Source organism: Macaca nemestrina, chromosome 1, assembly GCF_043159975.1.
Source record: "Macaca nemestrina isolate mMacNem1 chromosome 1, mMacNem.hap1, whole genome shotgun sequence".
Lineage (NCBI taxonomy): Eukaryota > Metazoa > Chordata > Mammalia > Primates > Cercopithecidae > Macaca > Macaca nemestrina.
The window spans coordinates 6,818,925-6,842,909 of NC_092125.1; the positions used below are offsets into that span (position 1 = coordinate 6,818,925).

Here is a 23,985-nt window from a genome sequence, read left to right on the forward strand (position 1 = left end):
TTATAAAGGAAAGAGGTTTAATGCACTCACAGTTCCACATGACTGAGGAGACCTCACAATCAAGGTGGAAAGTGAAGGAGGAGCAAAGGCACCTCTTACATGGGACAGGCAAGAGATCGTGTGCAGGAGGACTGCCCTTCATAAAAACCATCAGATCTCGTGAGATTATTCACTGTCACAAGAACCGCATGAGAAAAACCTGCCCCCAGATTCAGTCACCTCCTGCCTGGTCCCTCCCATGACACATGGGGATTATGGGAACTGCAATTCAAGATGAGATTTGGGTGTGGACACAGTCAAACCATACTATATGCCATTGTAATTTTCATTTCGTTCATTCACTATTTATACAATAATTATTTCTTGAACACCTTCTATTTGTTAGGGTTGTGCTGTTGGCTTGAGGATAGAAAGAATAAAACAGTGCCGGGCACGGTGGCTCATGCCTGTAATCCCAGCACTTTGGGAGACTGAAGTGGGCTGATCATCTGAAGTTGGGAGTTCAAGACCAGCCTACCAACATGGAGAAACCCCGTCTCTACTAAAAATACAAAATTAGCTGCACGTAGTGGTGCATGCCCGTAATCCCAGCTACTCGGGAGGCTGAGGCAGGAGATCACTTGAGCCTGGGAGGTGGAGGTTGCGGTGAGCCGAGATCGTGCCATTGCACTCCAGCCTGGGCAACAACAGTGAAACGCCATCTCAAAAGGCAAAAAAAAAAAAAAAAGAAAAAAAAAAAGAAAAGAATAAAACAGAATCCATGTCTTACAGATAAGCAGGGTCTAGGGTAAAAGAATAATGATTGTATCTTTCTTTGGCTTTCATCACTTCATGTTTGAGTGAGGCGTAAGAAAACATGACAGGCAGGAACGGACTTGGATTGAGGTTACAATAGGAGATGAGGCCTGAAGGAGGATTTAAAACAAAAATGAAGCACTCGTGTGGGCTGATAGTGCCTGGTCACAGAAACACCATTAATTCCTTTGACTTGACTACATCTATTTCTAACTACAATCTGTCATTTAAGGATAGCTCTAGGTGACCTGGACTCTGAGTTTGGGAGGTTCCTTGGATTCTTAGGAAATCATGTGGCTTGAGTGATGAAGTGAAGCAGGGTGGTAAGAGGATGCAAGGTCAGCTGGTTTCAGAAAGGCTCTGAACTGTGTGTGTGTGCGTGTGTGTGTGTGTGTGTGTACAAATATTTATCACTAACAGAGTGATGTGCGCCTGGCTGCCTGATGAAAGACGACCCCTTCACCTCTGTAAATAACCCTTAAAAGCTGCGCATAGACTTTCAAAATTGCTTTTCCTCCTTTCTCCATCCAGAATTTATCGAATTTATCTTGGTCTTTTTGGGGCTGCTGTAACAAAATATCATAAACTGGGTAGCTTATACACAACAGAAATTTGTTTCTCACAGTTTTGGAGGCTGGAAAATCCAAGATCAAGATGCTGGTAGATTTGGCATGTGGTGAGGGCCCGTATCCTTTTTCATCTATGGTGCCATCTTGCTGTATCCCCACATGATAGAAGGGGCAAGGGAGCTCTTTAAGGACTTTTTTTTTCCTTTTAGAGACAAATTCTCACTATTATGCCCACACTGGAGTGTGGTGGCTGTTCACAGGCACGGTCATAGTACACTGCAGCCTCAAAACCCTGGAATCAAGCAATCCTCCCAGCCTCCTTACTATCTGGGACTATAAGTGCATGCCACCATTCCCATCTCTGAGACTCATTCATGAGGGCAGAACTCTGCCTTCATGACCTAATCTCCTCCCCAAAATCCCCATCTCCTAATATCATCACCTTGGAGGTTAAGGTTTCAACATACGAATTTTGGATGTGCACAAATATTCAGACTGTAGCAGAGGCAAAGCAGGCAAAATAATTTGTTGCAGTGGTCACAGCTCCTGCCCAGTTTTCATGGCCATGTCTTCGGCCACTTTTAGCCATGAGCCCGTAGAGAGAGAAATAGCTCAAATTACAATACTTGGGCCTAATGATATGTGTGTGAGTGACTTTAACCACCTAGACATTCAGCTTGTATTTCTAAGTGAAAATCATATCAAGAGTTATGTCTGCGTTCAGAGTTTTAAAGAAAACAATGTCAGTTAAATAACACATTGTAAACCAAAAATAAAATTCAAACCCCCCCATCCATCTGAATGGAACCCTCTTCTCAGCCAAGCGCATTCCAAAGTTAACCTGAAAAATGAGTTCAGGCCATGATGAGAAGTGGGAGCTGGACATGCCTCATCTGTGCCCTCCTCCCTTTTGGAATTGCTGATAGAACAGACTCTAAGTCTGTTAAGAAACATTTATAGTCTATTCTCTCTGAAGCCTGCTACCCGGAAGCTTCATCTGCATAAATCCTTGGTCTCTACAACCCCTTATAGTAACTCAGACATTCCTTGCTATTGATAATAACTCTTTCAACCAATTGCCAATCAGAAAATCTTTGACTCTGCCTATGACCTGGAAGCCCCCTCTTCCAGCTGTCCTGCCTTTCTGGACTGAACCAATATACATTTTACATGTATTGATTGATGTTTTATGTCTCCCTAAAATGTATAAAACTAAGTTATGGCCCACGACCTTGGGTACACGGTCTCAGGATCTCCTGAAGGTTCTGTCATGGGCCATCGGTCAGTCACATTTGACTCAGAATAAATATCTTCAAATATTTTACAGAATTTGACTGTTTTTATTGACAGCATGATGCCAGCATATGTGTTTCATTTTTAATTTGAAACAGTAGATATCATAGTGATCTTTTCTGGACTGCTTTTGAGTAGGAAGAAGAAGAGCAAACTCATTCAGAAGCCTGGATACTACACTTGAATTATTTAACAGGGTCTAGCACTTGAAGTGGGGTTTGAAGGCTGTGTTGAGGAATAAGCACAAAGATCTTGGGCCTGTTCACTAGAGAATAGCTTTCCCTTCTCTGGCAGTGATAATCATATCCCCACCCATTTTTCATGGAATGTTGAGAAGTTGGCACATCTTGAGTTTCCCAAGAAAAAGCAGCACCACTTACTTCTCTTTGTCTTTGTTTCGTCTTTCAGTCCCAGCAGAAGTGCATCGTGATCTTTGCCCTGGTGTGCTGCTTTGCCATTCTCGTTGCACTGATCTTTTCAGCCGTGGACATCATGGGAGAGGATGAGGATGGACTCTCGGAAAAAAATTGCCAAAATAAATGTCGGTAAGAGGTAACAAACAAAAATTCTCTTTTAGGGGGTGGGCAAGAAATCCAAAGAGGGCCTTGAATAATGGAGAAGAAAATACATAAACACATGTTAGTCATCCAGGCTCCCCTTGGCTTAAGCTGAGGCGTGAGTCTGTCCACTGGTGCTCTTACTTTTAGGGCAAGTAATGAGTAATCATTGAATTCACTTTACAGTCTGGTCATATTCTCTACAGGCTGGTGGGCAACAAAAAATTTTTGTAACAGTCTGCATTTCTGGAGACCACTGTTTATGGGGTTTGTTTTGAGTGTTCTGTGATGAGCTTGTAAAAATGAGTGGCCCAGTGGACAAAGAACGCTGTGCTAGTTGTTCCATCAAATGCCAGTTAAAAAATACACGTCTCAGGGAAAATTCTAACTTAAAGTTAGAGATTGAAGAAGTAAGTGTGTCTATGAGAAGACACAGGGCTCCTCAACCTGTTCCAATTTAGCACACAGTTTGTTTTTAATCTAGAAACTACCATAGCTTTACTCTTTTATGTATGCATTATGTCTCTTCAGTTACATTAAGTAGCATTTCCTGAGGGCCATTGCTAACCAGCAGAGACATCGCAGCATAATCTCAACCCCAGAAATCTCATCAAACTCTTCCCTGAGCTGCTACTGTTTTTTCAGGTTCGGGGAGGGTGAAGAAAAGTACCAAAAACAGGCAGATAAACAAGAGGTCTATTTTTATATACATATTGCTGCAAAGCTGAAGTGAGGCCACTAAATTACAGCAGTAATTATGAATTAGAGCTTATCATAAATTTAAATTGTTATATTTCCCCTATGGAAAGCATTAGCCTAAGACCCCCCGCCACTTTCCTAACTTAAAATAAACAACAACCTTATAATCTGTATGTGAGTTTTATCCTGGATATTTTGCTTTGAGGTTGAATGTTCTGGTGCAGGAAATGTTCTGAAAAGACAATTGGCTTTTTTTTTTTTTTTAAACCTGTGGTACCTTATAGTCTAGTTACTAGGCAACAGGCATTATATACAGAACAGAGCATACAAGAAAGGAATCAATACACATTTTAGATTTTCTTCCTTCATGTTAGAAAGGTATTCCATAATATTAAGTAGCCATAAAAGGAACAAGATCATGTCCTTTGTAGGGACATGCATGGCTTTGGAAGCCATTATCCTTAGCAAGCTAATGCAGGAAGAGAAAACCAAATACTGCATGTTCTGACTTATAAGTGGGAGCTAAATGATGAGAACACATGGACACATGGTGGGGAACAACACACCCCAGAGCCTGTTGGAGGGTCAGGGATGGGAGGAGGGAGAGCGTCAGGAAGAATAGTTAATGGATGCTGGGCTTAATATCTGGGTGATGGGATGATCTGTGCAGCAAACCATCACCCACACTTCCCTAGGTAACAAACCTGCACATCTTGCACATGTACCCCTGAACTTAAAAGCTGGAAATAATAAAGGTATTTCATAAATATATTTACTTTCCAGACTGGATTTAGGTGAAAAATTGTTTCGTGATTACTGTAACGAAAGCAACAGAAGAACAGTAGATTACTGTCATCTTTTGCTAATGCTGTTGCATGTCAAATATACATAGACAAGGGGACCATGACTCATATTTATTGAGTGAGAACACACTGCTTCTCTCTCTCCTCACCTTAAAGCAAAGAGTGCTGTGTATTTTAAATGCAAACCCAATCACCTAGAAAGCAATTTCATGGAGATCAAACCATAGCAGCTTCCTTAAAACAAAATGCCTGATCATTTCAATGCACATTACCAGGTATTGGTAATTTTCAACAGCAGTCATTTTTTTTTAACTTGGAGGAAGCTAAAATTTGCTTTGATTTTTATTTTTAACTCATGTAACTGGAGTTGGGGTCTGGCTATTTCTTCTTCCAATCAGTGACTAAATTCTAATGACTTAATACTACTTCTCCCACCATCTAGAAAATATTTTTCTAGCTACTATGCATTCTCTTTTCCTGTGGGTGGTTGAACTCACTACCCGGGTTACTAGATAACATATATCATATATATATATGTGATATTGTATACGATATATGATTGTATATATGTGTACATATATGTGTATATATGTGTGTGTGTATGTGTATCTCTATATATATCTATATATAGATATCTGTATATATAGATATGTGTGTGTATGTGTATCTCTCTATATAGAGATATCTATATATATAGATATGTGTGTGTATGTGTATCTCTCTATATATAGATATCTATATATATAGATGTGTGTGTATGTGTATCTCTCTCTATATAGATATCTATATATATAGATATCTCTCTATATAGATATATCTATGTACCTCTATATATAGATATATAGATATCTATATCTATATCTATCTATCTATCTATCTATCTATCTATCTATCTATCTATATATATAGAGAGAGAGAGAGAGAGGGATCTTTTCCAAAACATACGTCCCCTCTAGGTCTTTCCTCTGCAGCTTCTTGCCCTGTGCCCTGGGTTTCTGCTCTGCGTTCTCAGATATTACAACATGCGCTTCTGGTATGTCTGCCCTAGAACTGGTATCTTGCTTCCCCTAACTTCATCCCCAGGAAGTTTCTGCCTTGGCTCCTCTCTCCAATGCACAGGATGAGGAGGTAGGGTTACTGCATCTCCTTATACCCCAATCCAGTTTCCAACCTGTTGTTTCACCACTTTTTCTGGATTATTCTCATCTGAATTTGATTCAATCTTCCACAAGCTCTTCTCCTGATAGGGTCTGAGGACAGCTGTGGGCTTTAGGTCAGTGTTGACATCAGGGTTGACAGAATTCTTCTGGAAGTCATATTCTGCCAACAGAGGGTACTCCAGGTGGATGCAATGTTTCTGGAGTTCCTCAATGATTTCCTGGGGAGTAAGCCTTTCGTGCCTGGCTAACAGACCTCCACCCATCGATCTCATCCCTTGCCAATGTTTTTAGCAACTTAAGAATCTACTTCCCAAGACTCGAGCCTTGCCATTTTTTTAAGCATTTCAAGTCAATACATTTAATGCCCACTTCATCCTCACACCTACCTGCCAGCAAGCAACTCCACTTCCAAGCTAGCCTAACACAGTTAACAACCATGGACTTTGAAATTAGGAAGATCTGAATTCAAATCTTGCTTCTACTACTTACTAACTGTAAGCTTGGGGAAGATATGAATTGAATTATTTCATTCATCTCCGATCAGCAGAGCACCAAGAGACTGCACAAGGAGTTACAGTAGAGTCATGAGACTGTTGCGGCAATTTACGGTGGTCATAACTACAATGGGTGATATGGTTTGGCTGTGCGCCATTCAGACCTCAACTTGTATTATATCTCCCAGAATCCCCACATGTTGTGGGAAGGACCCGGAAGGAGGTCACTGAATCATGGGGCCATCTTTCCCGTGCTATTCTGTTAGGGAATAAGTCTCACGAGATCTGATGGATTTATCAGGAGTTTCTGCTTTTACTTCTCTCTAATTTTCTCTTGCCACTGCAACTTTTCACCTCCTGCCATGGTTCTGAGGCCTCCTCAGCCCAGTGGAACTGTAAGTCCAATTAAACCCTTTTTTTTCCCCCAGTTTCAGGTATGTCTTGGTCAGCAGTGTGAAAACGAAATAATAAAATGGGGATGTCAGAGAGGGTCCGGGAGAGTGACCTGACATAGTGAAAAGAATAAATTCGGCGTGGGACACCTCTTCACCCTTAATGGGTTATGAAAGCTCTTTTAATTTCATTTTCCTTAAAAATGATAGATTTAAAAAATCTGTCTCACAAAGTTTATGAGGATTCGGTAACTTGTATAAACCCATGGCAAAGCATCAGGAAACTCATTAAAAATAATATGCAAATGTTAATTATCTCCTTGTTCCTCCAAAGAGTCTAGAAATTCCTCTTCTCTATTCACAACCTACTTCCTTTTCCTCTCACTTCTTCACTTATCCTGAATCTATCCTGACTTTAGTCTTTGGTTCTATGGAAATATACAAAGACAAATCACATGAGAGCAGAGGCTATTTAGTTAGAGCTTGCTGCAGCAAGGGAGTCACCCACCATCAATTGTGTTTTGCAGAGACTCAAAGGCAGGCAGAGAAATGGGAAAACTTCATAGTGGAAGAAAGAAGGCTCTAGGTGTGCTCTGATTAGAGGCTATTGGCTTGGGTAGGCTGTAGGTGGGATAACTGGAAGTGACATCCTATGTAATTGGTTAGAGGGTCATACTTGACTTTTTCTGGTTGATCCTGAATTAGAAGTAGGAACAAAAATTAAGGAAGCTGTTGGTCATTAGTCAAGTCCTGGCCATTTGGGGCCAGTTGTTACAGAAATTATTGTTTAGCTTCCTGGATTGTTACTAGAGATAGCAATCTGACTTCCTACAAGTCTAACTTATAGCAGACTGGCTTCCTGGACTGGTTATTGCAGAAAAGGAGTTAGTTTCCTGGGCAGGAGCCTACAGATTGTGCAGCCTTCATATATGATTTGGTCATTGTCCATTTGTTTATTCAGTCTCTTACTTCCCTGAACCTCCTCCTCTGTCAACCCCTTCTGTCTTAATTTTCTTCCCATCCATTTGCCAGATCATGATTAGCATATCGCCATGCTTCCTGCAGCATCCTGAAGTCTCACTTGGATTTTTTTTTTTTTTGCCTCAATCTGACAGCCAATTCTTAAACTGATTGACTCCTGGTTTTACCCATCCTTGTCCTCAGGGCAGCCTCAGCCACTGGTCCAGGCCCTCATAAGTCTTCAGGGAGAGTAGGTTCTGTTGTTCAGTTCTAGATTCCTCCAGGCAGTCATGCCCCTGTTAAAAGAGGTGAGGGCTTTTTCGGAGATGCACCATTGAATATACTGGCACTGACACAGACCTGTACGAAAATCCACTGGTCTACAGAAGTTCTTGAGCATGCCAGTCTCAGCTTAAACCTTTCTCTAGAAAATTCCAGTTCTTCCTCTCATGACCTCATCCCTTTCCTGGAGCTAACCTCCCTGGACTCCTTCCCAGACTTTACCTGAAGGAGGCGCTAACTCTACCCCATGATGCTCAGTTTCCAATTACTTTGTACCGAAGTCCAGTGTGTTCTCTTTCTGCTTTTCTCCATGTGTTGTCACTATCATAAAGTGCTGCTTGCTCAGTTCAACCTTTGCTGAGATCTTATTACTTTATCGTTAAACTCACTCTGTGTGTAGCGCTCCTCACTTCTGAAAGTCGAAAGAATATCAACATTTACAGTCTGTCAGCATCTCATCACAGTTTTGACAGTCTCTCCCCAAGACCTCATCTGGTGTACTCTTTCTTAAATATAGTACTTTAATTCATGTTATTTCTGCTAACTAGCCTTTCTGTCTTCTAATAAGATTCCCATTCCGATTCATTTTGCCCACTCAATGTTTTTCCAACTTTCATATGCCTCTCTAAAAACCATATCTGTCTCCCTATAAAAAATCCTTATTTGTTTTGTCTTGTTTTATTTCTTCCCCCCTTTGTATTATTTTGCTGCTAGATTACTGTACTAATAGTGGATAATTTTATCATAATTTCCCTCACAAATCTACAAAATATCACAAAACATCAAAGGCTCTAAACTTATTTTCCAAATGTCTTTTAATGAGTCTCAGTTGTATTGCCCTAAAAATAAGATCTTTGGCCTCAGTAAATGACCTTTGTCTCTTTGTATTGGATTTCTGGGCGCTTCCACCATTTCCCAATATGTTTTAAATGATTGGTTTGGTCCATATAACTTTAAATCTCCATGTCACTTTGATTACCTGAGGGAGTGAAAGACACATTTTCTAGTTTCTACTAATAACCTACATGTCAGTAGGCCTGGGACATCACTGATAAGTAAGGAAAGTTCAAACTGCTAGTTTAGGTTGCATGCATCCTATGACTTGGCTATTTTGCAATTCGCTAGTGCCCCTTGTCGTCTTCATACCTCATTCTTGTGAGAAGTAACCACACACGGTGAAGTTTCCCATACATCATGTCCTCAGGGACCGGCAGAGACATTGGAGCTGAGCTCCAGGTGCTGCTCAATTGCAGAACACCCGCTTTCACATGAACACCCACCCTTTCAGAGGAGAAGTCTTCATTTTGTATATATAGCTACTTCCATCTTCCCTACTCCCCCCACAGAGCTATCCTACATCAGTCATTTTCAGTTGCTACTCCCCCACTTATTAGAGACACTGTTAGACGCTCACTAGAGGAGGGGCTTTTGTTGCTACTCCTCCCTGATAAATACATACAGAACCAGTCAGCATCCTTCTCCCTGACTTCAGGCCCAATCCTCATGACAACATGGAAATTAATTTCTGCAAAGTATCATTAAGCAAGCTGAGTAAACATACCGTCTTGGGTGGGCTAACATTGCCATATAATCATATCAATGAGCATGTGTCACCTATTTTATCTAGGTAGTTATGGCAGCCCCTGTTCCGGACCTCCTCACACTTGCCTCTCATCTTCCTAAATCAGTCCCCATGCCTGGTTGGCTACCGGTCTAGGTTGGCTCACTCTTGGCCACATATCTTCACATTGGTTTTAGCTTGCTCACTTAGTCTGAAGTATGAAGGAAATGAAACAACTCAGTCTGTCTGTCTGTATCTCTATATATCAGCCTCTTTCTCTAACCTATCTAATCCCCATTATTCCTGAATCCAGAAGTTTTCTTTCATCCTAAATTGAATAGATTTGGGTCTGTACAAAAGATGTTCCATGTAATGTTATAGGCTGGGTAACCAATGTATAAGTTTCCACAGCAGTTCTCCAATAAGGAGTGTCTTAGGCCACCAAAGTCTGGTCACAGAAAGTATAGCAAGGGCCAAATTCACTTTGTTATATACCACCCTTTCACACACAGACTTTTTATGCATCCTTTCTAAATTTTCAAGTTTCTCTATTATTTTTCTCTACTTTGTTTTTCACATACTTTATTTGCTGAATCTCTTCCTCTGACCTATCATTTCTTACTCAAAAAATATCTGCAGACATCTAGATTTATATCAATAACAGCTGCAGCTTCAGCATAGTACACACATAATTTGGTTCATCAGTATATGACATTCCTAGAAGACAGTATTGAGAGACCACTTTATGTGTTGACAATTACCTCCTAGTATTTTATCACTTTTCTGTTTAGTATCATGACCTTAGAGTGGTCTTAACAGACTCAGCTTGCTCTGGTGGACTTTAATCATTGTTTTCCCTTTTAATGCCCAAATTGTCACTTCTTGGCCAGTGAGAGCCACCTTTTGTACTTTTTGACACTATTCCAGGTATCTCTGAGAGCAGCCTTGCTTTTTGGCAACAGCTAGCTTTTCTAGTGCTATTTTAGATTAGCTTGCTTTGAGACATGGTATTGTCTACTTTCAAATGAGCCCTGGTTCCTTTTCAGGAAGACTTTCTATTAAAGACCAGAATCTAAGTTCTATGGGTGTCCTTATATTGTCGTCCAAAGGTATTGGTGATGGACACAGTGATACCACAGGAAACATTCTTAAACTGCAGTAATGAACAATTGTATGGTACTAAAGAATTGTTCAGCACTGACTGAACAGTACTTCTGCCTCCCTCCGTCACTCTTCCTCTCCCTTCATTTCTTCATATTCCAGACATAAGCATGTGGACTATAGGGCCAGATTACCTGGGTTCGAATCTGGCTATACCACTTAAGAGCTTTGCAATCTTGGGGAAGTTTCTTGATTTTACGGTGCCTCATTTTCTTTTCATCTGTATATTGCAGACAAGTATTGGGTCTTGTGTGAAAGGCTTCTGTAAAGACTAAATGTGTTAATGTGAGTACCTTTGATACAATAGCATCTGTCATATAAATGTTCAATAAATATCCACTATTCTTCTTCTTACTAAGGGACAGAAATTTATTGTGGGCGTTTGCAGGTTTTTTTTTTTTTTTTTTTTTTACTTTCATCTTACTTTGCTCCAAAATAGGGAAGACCTTATTATCATTTTTCATCCTTTTCTTAAACTATGAATTTTTCCCTTTATCTACATTAACTTTGATCTATTTTGCTTTGTATTGACAAACCCAACTATGTTTTAAAATTACAGTGTTGCTCCCAAATTTAGAAGATCCCATTTGGTTTTGGCTCCTTATTTGATATCTGAACACTCTTCTGACTGCCTAAAAAAGCAAAAGGAGGTAGTCTAACTTATTCTTCCTACCCCAGAGGAACTCCAAAGAATGTAAAAGCCTAGAGCCCTTGATACTACAAATGGATTTCTAGTGCACTAAATGAAAAAATAGCGATGGAAAGTAGAATAAAGACAAAAACTATCTCTAGAGCCTTTTCTTTTATGTCCTCTCCTAGTTTCTTCATTTGAGCTGACAGTGAGCCTATCGCCTATATAATATTCTGAAGTATTTTCCCTTTTATCAGTGCCAGTATCTGTTTCTTCCTGAATTTTCTAAGATCTAAGAGAGATAAGCATTTATGTTTAATTCACGATGTTAAACGTAAGTGAGTCAATTGATCCATTTCTTATTGGCTCCCTGTCTTTTCCAGTTGTAAATCCCTTCCACTTCCCTCCCCTTCCCTTCCGTGGGTCTCTGTTTAGAGATGGCTTTGGTTGAGAAGATGGCATCCACCTGATGTAACTCCTTCAGCTTTCTTTCCAACTCAGAATCCCCCAAGTGACTTCATTCGTCCTTCCCTCCTTCCGTTTTTATCTCAGAGGAAGAGATGTTCCTTTCCTTTTCTAAAACTAGCCCCTCTGTCAACACACTGAATCCTGTGGAAATAAACGAAGGCCAACCCCATGAGAAAAGCAAAGGTTATTTATTCTGAGCTTCTATAGCAAGAGACTCAGCCACCATCACTTGCATTTTGGCAGAGACTCAAGGGCTGGCAGAGTGGGAAAGCTTTGTAATGAGGAGAAATGAACACTACATGTCACTTTCCCTTTTGAGCCTCTGTGCCTTCGAAGGTCATCTGCGTTCTCCCAGAGTCCTGAGCTGAAGAACTTCATTCCACTTTGATTCTTCACTTTTTTGCCCCCTTTCTCCAAACGAAAGTCCATTTCTGTAATGGGAACTTTGGCCTTTTATTGGAGTTACCAGCATTTCTGTTCGTTTGTTTGTTTCCCCGAAAAGATAAAAAGCTCCCTGAGAACAAGGAACCCAACTATCTGTCTCTCTTTGTGCCCCGTGCGGTCTCTCACACCAGGCTGAGCAGCTACCTTTTTTTAAGTGGGCAGTAGTTTTCATGAAAATATGAGTATAAATTACAGAAAGAATAGTGTTCATTGAGATAATATGTATTATTACATTACTTTATTATTCCTCCATAGTAGAATTTGCCTGAGAGAAGATACAATAGTTTATGGATTATTTATGTAAAGACTATCATGTAGAAATGAGTTAGAAAAAGAAACTTGCAGGGAGTTGTTAAAACGAAATAGAATAGTCCGATGCTATACTTTTTTTCTAACTATCATTGAATAAATAACTGTTAATGATGACTGGAAATGGAAGACAGCTTGATTTTAAGTGATGGAAAAGAGAAGTCTCCAAACACATTGAAATACAGATATTTTTATGCTTCTGAACTCTGCTCTCCTATGAGATGGCATGTATTAATATTTTCATTTCACCATTGAATACAGTAAGATTCAGATTTCCTGAACTATGAGATTTGATTAGCCCAATACCCGGAAAGTATTGTTTACATTCCACAGCTAAAATTGAAAAGATTGTGTTAAAAATAATGTTTCATCTTTAGCATTTAATATTTAAAGGAGGAAATCCGAGAGAGTGTGACACTCCCTGATGGTCTATAATTACCACTCTGAGAAGCAGCAGAAGCTAATTATTTCAAAGTTTTGATTTTAATGAAACTTAATATATGATTAATGATGTTGACATTTCCTGTCACCAGGTTTGTTCTCCAAAAAGATAATTTGAATGTGATATATATTTTTCAAAAAGTTCACCAAACCCTTATAAGCACAATCATACCTGATAATCATGAAGAGTGTTGAAAACAAAAAGTATAGCTGTGTTTTCCACAGACAGCCTGTTTCAGCTGTCTTGTCAGGAAGGGACCCTATGTGTAATCATTCTCATAGTAACAGCCAAGAGCCCAACCTGAGCCTGAGGCAATAGGAACATTGATGGAGGGAGTGGAGTGGGAAGAAAACTAAAGAGAAAACTGGAGTTGATGTGCCCGATGGGTGTTCTTATATTTTGGTTATAGACCTGTAATTAGAAATTTTTCTAATCAGAACTTCTAGTTAAAGTAATTACCATGGTCACAAAGACTATATTGAGAAAAAGTTTTCAACAGAAAAGTCTGTTAAAGAACTCATAGGAACTCAGCTTCCAAAACCATAGACTTTAGACATTTAGAAGGTTGCAAGGTTGGAATGCAGCATTTCAGAATGGGTTTATGCTTCCGAGGGGATCTTTGAACTGTGAGTCTAAAAGCCATGGCAGCAAGCAATAAAAGATTCTGCAAACCAACCTGAACTACAATTCCAAAGCTAGTTTTCAGATATGACTCACCCAGGATGCAGGGATATGTTTGCAACGTGAAACTTAGGTTCAGACGACCTAGGATAGGTTTCCTGTTGTCCCTTCAGGCTGAGGAAGTCATCTCAACTCAGCCTCCGTACTCCTATTTACAAATTAATGAGAAGTTTTCTTCCATGCTGTAGTGAGACAGAAATAAGATAATGCATGTGTAGAAGATTGCAAAGTGCTTTGCAAAGTGCTTTACAAAGTGAGATATTATATGATTCGCTTATTTATTTATTTATTTGAGATGGCATTTTGCTCGTGTTGCCCAGGCTGGAGTGCAATGGTGTGGTCTCAGCTCACTGCAACCTCTGCCTCCCAGGTTCAAGTGATTTTTTGGCCTCAGCCTACTGAGTAACTGGGATTACAGGCACCCACCACCATGCCCGGCTAATTTTTGTATTTTTAGTAGAGACAGGGTTTCACCACGTTGGCCAGGCTGGTCTCAAACTCCTGACTTCAGATGATCCACCTGCCTTGGCCTCCCAAAGTGCTGGGATTACAGGTGTGAGCCATCATGCCCTGCCAATTCACCTATTTTTTGAGCCACACTCTCAAAGGTCAATAGCATCCAATGTGAGAAATGTCATTTTAAAAATATAATCTACTGCGTCATGAGGTCTATACTTTTATGAAAATAGAAGAGAAAATAGAAAGTATTATGCAGATGCTTTCTTATATTTACCTTGCAATTCTCAGAGCCATCACAAGCCACTGAGAGGCTTCAATGGTCTGGCCCTCACTGGGCAGCAGAGGTCAAGGTGAAGTGGGTGAGACATGCCCAAGAGCTCACTCAGGCTCTGCATCCGGGAGACCTGATTGTGCCTCTCAGCTCGTCTACCTGCTGTGCAAACTTGGTCATTTAAGCAGCCTTGGTTTGAGTGTAGAATGATGGTGACCATACTAGTACATGTTCTGCAGAGTTTTATTAAAAAAAAAAAAATGAATGACGGTGTGTAACTTGTTTGACCAAAACAGAGAAACATATAGATCAGAGATCCCTTCCTTCAAGGTTAATCTACAAAACTCATCATCTTAGATTTATCTCATTTAACTTTGCTTGTTTTATTGCATCCATATTTCCAAGTTATTTCATTACATCCTTGCCTTTTAAAACAACTAACTATGTAGGCAATTGAAAAACTAATATATACAGATGATAGTAATGTTAACAATTCAGTTTTACAATGAAACAGTCCCCCTCTTATTGCAGGCTGTGTCCCCTTGCCCAGAGGCAAACACTGTCCATACTTTCTTATATGTCTTCCCAGAAATGTGATTTTATATGTGGATATTGTATTGTACATGTCTATGTATCAGTCCCGTTTTTCTCACAGATGGGAGCATATAGACATGATGTACCACAAACAATTTTTTTCCACGCCTTTACGTATTAAGACATATAGATCCATGGTTGCATGGCACTCATTGTATGAATATCATATAAATAATTCAACTAGTCCTTTATTGATTTGAAAGACATTTAGGTTCCTTGGGGGTTTTGTTGTTAGCGTAACGACCGGTGCCACAATGTAGATCTTTATTGATCCTGGAACACGTTTAGCCTAGGTAGTAGAATATCTTTAAATTCCTAGAAATGGACTCGCTAGGTGTAAAGGTAGATGTGGTTTAATTGTGGATGGACAGATAGTACAAGCTGGATTCCAAAGGGTCTGTATCATGAATGTTATGATTACTTGTTTTCCCCGTGATTGTCAACATCACATATGATCAAATTCTTTATCTTTGCTAATCTGATAAAACAAAAAATTGTATTTTTAAAAATTATGAGGAGTGTTGAAAATCTCACATGTTTATGAGACATGTTTACTTCTTCACCTGTGGCTTGCCTATTCGTGTCCTTTGCATACATAGGAGAAATATGGTTTGATAGAGGATTCAGTAAAATATCAACACATTAGACCAATACAGTAATCAAAATAACTATTAGTAACAAAATAACATCACTCACAGAGCACATCTAATTTATCAGAGAGATATAATTAGATTTTGGAGCCTTTCTTTTTCATCATACTAGAAATATCAATTTGTAGGAGATTTTCATAGGCAGTTATAATGTTTTACTTTCATAGAACATTGAAAATTGATTATTTGTGCATATATAAGGTGAACTTTCACTGTGAGCTCTTTGCTTCAATAATTGTAACATTTACTCTATAAGATGAATCAGGACTGTCCTTTATTGTAAATGATGTACTTTATTCTGAGCACTCTTTTAGAAATATTGCAGTCTGGGATATTCAATCATTTGGCTGGATGTAGCTTCTATGCAGATGCTTTCTTATTCTTGCCACGCAATTCTCGGTGATGCTGTTTACTAGTAACTGAAGTTAGAGTCAACTATCATATTTTGACTTGATTTTCACATTATTTAGTCTCCAGGCAGATCTTGGTAGTCCATTCTTACTACAAAAGGATCTACAACTACATCTCCAAATGGTGTGGACTGTGGTTCATGACAAATGACCAGTTTTTGGATATTATTTGGTGTTATGACAGCTATCACTTATTGTGTATCTATAATATACCAGCCACTAAAAGGACCCAGTGCTATCTCATCGATTCTTATACTAAGGCAGATATTGTGATACTAATTTCATAGATGAAATAAATTTAAACATTATTAAATAAGCTTAAGGGGTCAAGCTGGGTTCCATTAGGGAGGAAAAACTCTTCCCTTGACCTCTTGGTTTCAGTGGCAGCAGCCCTGAATATTGAACTGACAAAAAATAGGATAACAGGAGAAAAAGGTTTATTTCATATGCGTATGGATGGTGTCTCACAGAAATAAAAACTGTAGAGAGGTGGTCAGACCCAAACACTTGGATACTAATTTTACAAAAGGGCAATTCTTATCCTTTGCATACATAGAAGTATGGATGCAAATTTGTGGAGAAATAACAAGACAAAAAGAATTTTGAGCTTCTAGAGGAAGTACATTGTGGAAAAATAAATGTATGTGAGAAGCTACTGGAAGATAAGGGTAATTTAGTAAAGTTTGTTTCTACAGTCCCATCTTTCTGCCTACTTTCTGTACTGTTCATGGCCATGAAAGTCCCCTGGGAAAAAGGATTCATGGCAGTCCTCGTTTCTCAGAAGTTTCTGCTCTTAGTCAGATAAGGGAGGTTCCAAGAAGGTTTCTTTCATCTCAAAATAGTCTGTATGCCAAAGTGGCATATTTTGGGGTGGCATATTCTGATTCCTTTCCATTTAAATCCAGCTTTGACTGGCTGACCTGATTTTTGTGCTCCCAGGGTCAAGTCAGGGCTGCTGCGATGAGGGCTGCCTACCAAAGGGCAGAGGGCTGCCACGGTGTCTGCTACGTTATCCAACACACCGCATGCCTCCACGGCCCAGAGAAGCTCATTTCATGGGGTTTCCTGTAGCACACGTCTTGCTATCAGTCTCTGCCTCAGTGTTTTTCTTTTATTTTATCCAATAACATGAGCATCTTCAATCGTTAGACTTCAGTTGCTGATGCATACCCCCCTTAATTTCCTGAACCTTCTGGGATGGGATGGAAATGTATAGTAGGTATAGATTCAGGTTTTATGAGAGTAGATGAAGTATCTTATATCCCAGAAATGAGCTCCAGGAAGACATGTTGATTCTGAATCACTATAGCCCCTCACAAAGCTTGCCCATACAATACTGTATCCCAGGTCGTAGCACTGGGCTTCTCTCTGGATTTCCCCACCTTGAAACTTTTTCCGCATATACTGTTGGTCAGAGTGTAGATTAGTACAGCCACTATGGAGAACAGTATAGAAGTTCCTCAAAAGCTAAAAACATATAGTTATTTACCATATGATTCAGCAATTCCACTACTGGGTATATATCTAAAAGAAAGGGAATACAATGTATCAAAGAGTTATCTCCATGCCCACATGTATTGCAGCACTATTCACAGTGGCCAAGATATGGAATCAACCTGAGTGCCCATCAGTGGATGAATAAAGTAGACGTGGTATGTATGTATGTGTGTGTGTGTGTGTGTGTGTGTGTATGTACAATACAATATTATTCAGTCATAAAAAGGATGAAATCCTGTAATTTGTAGCAACATGGGTGGAACTGGAGGCCATTATGTTAAATGAATTAAGCCAGCCACAGAGAGACAAATATCGTATGTTCTCACTCATATGTGGGAACTGAAAATGTGGATTTCATGATGATATGGAGTAGATTGGTGGTTACTAGGGGCCAGTAAGGAGAGAGGGGACAAAGTGGGAAAAAGTTATAAATGGATTTATTACCATTGAACCTTACACTTAAAAATGGTAAAAATGGTAAATTTCAAAAGGTTGTTTTTAGAAAAAGAAACTCCCCTAACCAGTCCCTGGTACACTCCTGCCCTCGTCCTCTGGGAGACCATTTGCAAGCCTTTAAGATATAAATCCTTGCACTGCATTTTCTTATAGCCCAAATTCATCTGAAGGCTTGGGTCGGGAGATTGTTTTTGTACATTAAATAGGGGTTGACTTTGAGATCCTGCAGGGTCCTCTGCTTTGTTATGTACGAAGCTCTGCTACTCCTGACAGTCAAGTCATCTGCTGCCTGAACATCTCCATCTTTTGACAACCCCTCGTGCAGCAACTTCCACCCTCTGCTGTGGTCGTTCCAAATGTTTTCTGGGCCCTAAAAGCACCAAGCTCTCTCAGCCTCAGTGCCTCCCTGTCTATTGCTTTCTCAGCTGGTTACTATCTCTTGGGTTTCCTCCTTGTCTCTATCTCTATCTCTATCTCTTGTCTCTTCCTCCTTGTCTCTATCTCTTGGGTTTCACCTGAGACAACCCCTCCTGCAGGAGACATGCTCCATTCACCTTGTTCCTTGTGACGTTACTGTCCTGGGTGCTACCACATTGCCCAGAGCTGACCTCTCTTATAGTACTTGGTATCTACGAGTGAACATCAAGTATTAGTTTTTCCAGTAATGTAGCCAGTCTTCGTAGGAGGCTTATTTTACAAAATTAGTATCACGTAGTCATTGAAAATTCCCATTAGAAATGTGGACTAGAAACACTTCGGACTTTAGCTCAGTCCATAATATTGAGCTGAGCCACTTGATAAAAGCTCTTTGGGAGTTTAGTTGTCTTTCCTTTTATATTATTATCTGTAAAAGGCATTGCACTGGTCATCAGAGAAATGCAAATCAAAACCACAATGAGATACTATCTCACGCCAGTTAGAATGGCGAGCATTAAAAAGTGAGGAAACAACAGATGCTGGAGAGGATGCGGAGAAATAAGAACGCTTTTACAATGTTGGTGGGAGTGTAAATTAGTTTAACCATTGTGGAAGACAGTGTGGCAATTCCTTAAGGATCTAGAGCCAGAAATACCATTTGAGTGGAGATGACCAGAAGCTGGTGCTGCATAGTGGACAAGGACCTCAGAAAAAAGCCCGAGGTGTTGATACAGAGTGGGTTGGCAAGTGGCAGCTGAAAAGGACACAGCCCCCCAGGAATGGATGAGGTGGAGGATAAGAGGAGGCTTCAGGACTCACCTTCACATAAACACCAAATTTAAAAATTGTTGTAGGAAAAAGGCCGGGCACGGTGGCTCATGCCTGTAATCCCAGCACTTTGGGAGGCTGAGGCGGGTGGATCACCTGACGTCGGGAGTTCAAGAGCAGCCTGGGCAACATGATGAAACTCGTCTCTATTAAAAACACAAAAATTAGCCAGGTGTGGTGGCAGCCGCCTGTAATCCCAGCTATTTGGAAGGCTGAGGCAGGAGAGAATCACTTGAACTTGGGAGGCAGAGGTTACAGTGAGCCAAGATCACACCACTGCACTCCAGCCTGGGCGACAGAGTGAGACTCTGTCTCAAAAAATAACTAAGTAAATAAAACAAAAAATTTTCAGGAAATAAATTACTGAAGAAAATTGAACAGAAATAGGAGTAGGAAGAAAACCAGGAGAGGGCTTTATCTGAGAAACACCCTGAAAAGGGACTCTCAAATGCCACAGTCAAATCAAGTGAGACTAAAAGTTGCTCTGAAGCAGAAATTCTGTCTTGCCAATGATGGGCTCTTTGGCCGTGGCAGCTGGTTGGGTGGCAGGTTGATTCGGGAGAAATATTGGTATCTTTGGCTTTGTATTCTTACCTGAAATGCCTAATAAAACCTCGGAGGCAGAAAGTAGTTCTTTACCACTCTTTGAGTGAGAGGAATACTTCCAAGCATCTCTGGTTCTCGAGAACTTTTTTTTTTATATATATATATCAAATGTACTGTGCAAACTACAACTCATCACTGTGTTTTAAGGATGGCCATATGCATACAACTATATAACTGTTTTATATATATGTAGAACACATAAATATGTGGAACACATAAATATGTAGAACACACATGTAGAGCACACATGTAGAACACACGAACATGTAGAACACGTGTGAACACATGTAGAACTCACATGTAGAACACATACATGTAAAACCTATATGTAGAACATACTTGTGTAGAATACGCATATATATGTAAAACACATATATGTAGAACATATATATATATATATATACGTTCATCTTGGTAATCTAGAAAAGGTTGTGTCCTCTGGAGAATCACAAGGATGGTTCTTAGTACAAAAACCAACACCCACTCCTAATAGTTTTCTTTCTAGTTGTTAATGATTGACTATTTAGTTACATCTTTATTCCTTGATAAATTTTTTTTTTTTTTTTTTTTTTTTTTTTGAGATGGAGTCTCGCTCTGTCGCCCAGGCTGGAGTGCAGTGGCGGGATCTCAGCTCACTGCAAGCTCCGCCTCCCGGGATCACGCCATTCTCCTGCCTCAGTCTCCCGAGTAAGCTGGGACTATAGGCGTCGCCACTTCGCCCGGCTAGTTTTTTTGTATTTTTTTTTAGTAGAGACGGGGTTTCACCGTGTTAGCCAGGATGGTCTCCATCCTCTGACCTCGTGATCCGCCCGTCTCGGCCTCCCAAAGTGCTGGGATTACAGGCTTGAGCCACTGTGCCTGGCCCCTTTTTTTTTTTTTTTTTTGGCTTTTGTTTTTAGCAACAGGGTCTCCTCTGTCACCCAGGCTGGAGTGCGGTGGTGCAACCGTGACTCCCTGCAGCCTTGACCTCCTGGGCTTAAGCTGTCTTCCCACCTCAGCCGATGCATGCCACCACACCCAGCTAATTTTTTTTCTCTACCTAGAGAGGCAAGGTCTTGCTATGTTGCCCAGGCTGGTCTTGAACTCCTGGGCTGAAACAATCCTCTGCTTAAGCCTGCCAAAGGGATGGGATTACAGGCATGAGCCACCGTGCCTGGCTCTTGATAGAATTTTTAATATCAAGATGGTTATTCTTCTCTGGAGTAAGAACATTTCAGGATAAAATAATTGACGTTTTGAAAGTTAAAATTCCAAGTGCGCTGAACTTCATATGGCAGATGATGACAATTAGACCACAAACTACAACTCATCAGTGTGTTTTAAGCATGGCCTTTTTGCCTCCTAGTAAATTTGAAATGTGCAGCTCTGTTGTAACATTTTCAAGGAGTCAGCATATTTGAAATTCTCTGTCTTGAGTTTTATTATTTGGAATTAGCTTCATTTAAAACTGTTAAAAATTTGGCCGGGCGCGGTGGCTCAAGCCTGTAATCCCAGCACTTTGGGAGGCCGAGACGGGCGGATCACGAGGTCAGGAGATCGAGACCATCCTGGCTCACACGGTGAAACCCCGTCTCTACTAAAAAAAGTACAAAAAACCAGCCGGGCGAGGTGGCGGGCGCCTGTAGTCCCAGCTACTCGGGAGGCTGAGGCAGGAGAATGGCGTAAACCCGGGAGGCGGAGCTTGTAGTGAGCTGAGATCCGGCCACTGCACTCCAGCCTGGGCGACAGAGCGAGACTCCGTCTCAAAAAAAAAAAAAAAAAAACTGTTAAAAATTTAACAGTTTTAAATTTAAAACTTAAAAATTTAACAGTTTGAGGGGCTGTTCAGCACATTGTTCTGTTCTAGGGCTAATACAAGGAATTGCAGCTCACTATACTTTAAGTTTGGAATAGCAGTCAGTAAAGAACTCTATATTGTCAAAATATTATTCTATTTACTCATTTACTGAAGAAATACATCAAATGAGCTATGCAGTTATATATGTTTAAAAAAAAAAAACTCATATAAAAGATGGAGGCTGGTGCAGTGGCTCATGCTTGCAATCCCAGTACTTTGGGAAGCCAAGGTGAGAGGCTCCCTTGAGCCTAGCTGTTCAAGACCAGCCTGGGCAACATAGTGAGACCTGTTTCTATAAACAGTTAAAAAAAAATTAGCACTGGGCATGGTGGCTCATGCTTGTAATCCCAGCACTTTGGGAGGCTGAGGCAGGTGCATCACGAGGTCAGGAGATCGAGACCTGGCTAACACGGTGAAACCCCATCTCTACTAAAAATACAAAAAACTTAGCCAGGCATGGTGGTGTGCACCTGTAGTCCCAGCTACTCAGTAGGCTGAGGCAGGAGAATCACTTGAACCCAGGAGACAGAGGTTGCAGTGAGCCAAGATTGCGTCACTGTACTCCAGCCTGGGCAACAGAATGAGACTCTGTCTCAAAAAAAAAAAAGAAAGAAAAAGAAAGTCAGATGTGGTAACACACACCTGTAGTCCTAGCTACTTGGGAGGTAGGGAGGTCAAGGCTGCAGTGAGCTGTGATCGTGCCACTGCACTCTAGCCTGGGTGACAGAGTGAGACCCTGTCTCAAAAACAAAACACAACAACAACAACAAACTTATATAAAAGATGGAAAGAAATAGCTAATAACCAAAAGAGAATATAAGCAAATATCAAGATCTTTTTTCAGCAGTGCAAAGTTTCAAGCAGAGAATGGGCTGTAGTTTTTAGTTGTAGGTTTTCCTAAGCCAGAAGGAGGGATGGGGGAGGATTTCAGGCTTATCTGACAGGAGTATATATTAGGATCTTTAAATAAACGATATCTTTTCTCATTTTGACTAGACTAAGTCAGTTAACTTATCCACATACAAACAGGGACCAGGAATCCAGTCTCTGACTCTTATGACTGTAGCATGATCCTGTGTTTTCACCTAAAGGAAGAACAACTTTGAGCCACAGTACCTTTATTTTTAGTATGCATACACTTAGCAGATACTTTGAACTTTCAGAAACCAGTCAAAGACCTTCCCAGCAGATGCTTTTGAAAAAGCAGGGCATGAGCAACCTGAGTAATTTTATTTCTGATTAGAACAATGTGAGGCCAGGCACATGGGCTCATACCTGTAATCACAGCACTTTGGGAGGCTGAGGGGGGAGGATCATTTGGGGCCAGGAATTCAAGACTAGCCTGGACAACATAATGAGACCCTGTCTCTAAAAATTAGCGGGATGTGGTGACACATGCCTGTAGTCCCAACTACTCGGGAGGCTGAGATGGGTAGATCACTTATGTCCAGGAGTTCGAAGTTACAGTGAGGTATTATGGCACCACTGCACTGCAACCTGGGTGACAGAGTGAGACCCCAGCTCTAAGAATAATAAAAAGAAAAGTAAATGCTATGTGACTATAATAAAATAAGAATTTCTGACTTATAACTGGCTTTTGAAGTAATTTAAGAAGAGCTTCCCATAAGTTCTGAGAACGCTGGGATGGCAGGGAAGGTGTAGGTCTCTGGATGTCTTCTGCCTATTCTGATTACTCCAGGTTGCAAAAGCCCTCGAGGTCCAGGCATTGGGAAATGTGTAAGCTGTAGCAAGGGCTAGAATTTGTAGAGGACCAAAGTCCATGTTTGCCAGCATGGAAGGGTTCAAATTCAATTTAAAAAAAACAAAAACTTGAACCCAGCAGGCAGAGGTTGAAGTGAGCCGAGATTACGCCACTGCACTCCAGCCTGGCGACAGAGCAAGACTGACTCTCTCTCTCTGACTCTGACTCTCTCTCCATCTCCTCCTCCCCCTCCCCCGTCCCTCTCTCCTCCACCCCCTCCCTCCCTCCCTCCCTCCCTCCACCCTCTTTCTCCCCCTGTATATATATATATATTTCACCATGCAGGCTTAACACCCTTACCTATGGAGTCAGCCCACTCACCATCATTTAGACCCCTGCTTTACAGTTACAGCACATTGGTGTATAAAAAGTTATTTTAGAATGTAGTGAGACTGGAAAATAATAAACTCGAGTTTGTGCTTACTTTTATGGATGACATAGGACCACTTACTGGAGGTGGAGGATGTTTTCTAGCCTCATGCTCGATACACATTTCA

At 40.6% G+C, this 23,985-nt stretch overlaps 1 protein-coding gene across 5 annotated transcripts in view; it reads left to right on the forward strand.

Annotated features, from left to right (window-relative positions):
- Positions 1–23,985, forward strand: part of LOC105474663 (phospholipase D family member 5) — a 418,259-nt gene that overhangs the window by 152,185 nt on the left and 242,089 nt on the right. For 3 of the 5 annotated variants that reach the window (XM_071073552.1, XM_011729479.3, XM_011729478.3), the window contains one exon: positions 3,066–3,202. In XM_071073552.1, coding sequence (XP_070929653.1) covers positions 3,066–3,202 — 137 coding nt within the window. Of the gene's footprint in view, positions 1–3,065; positions 3,210–23,985 lie in introns of those variants that run through there. The other 2 variants (XM_011729480.3, XM_011729482.2) reach the window with 2 other exon arrangements.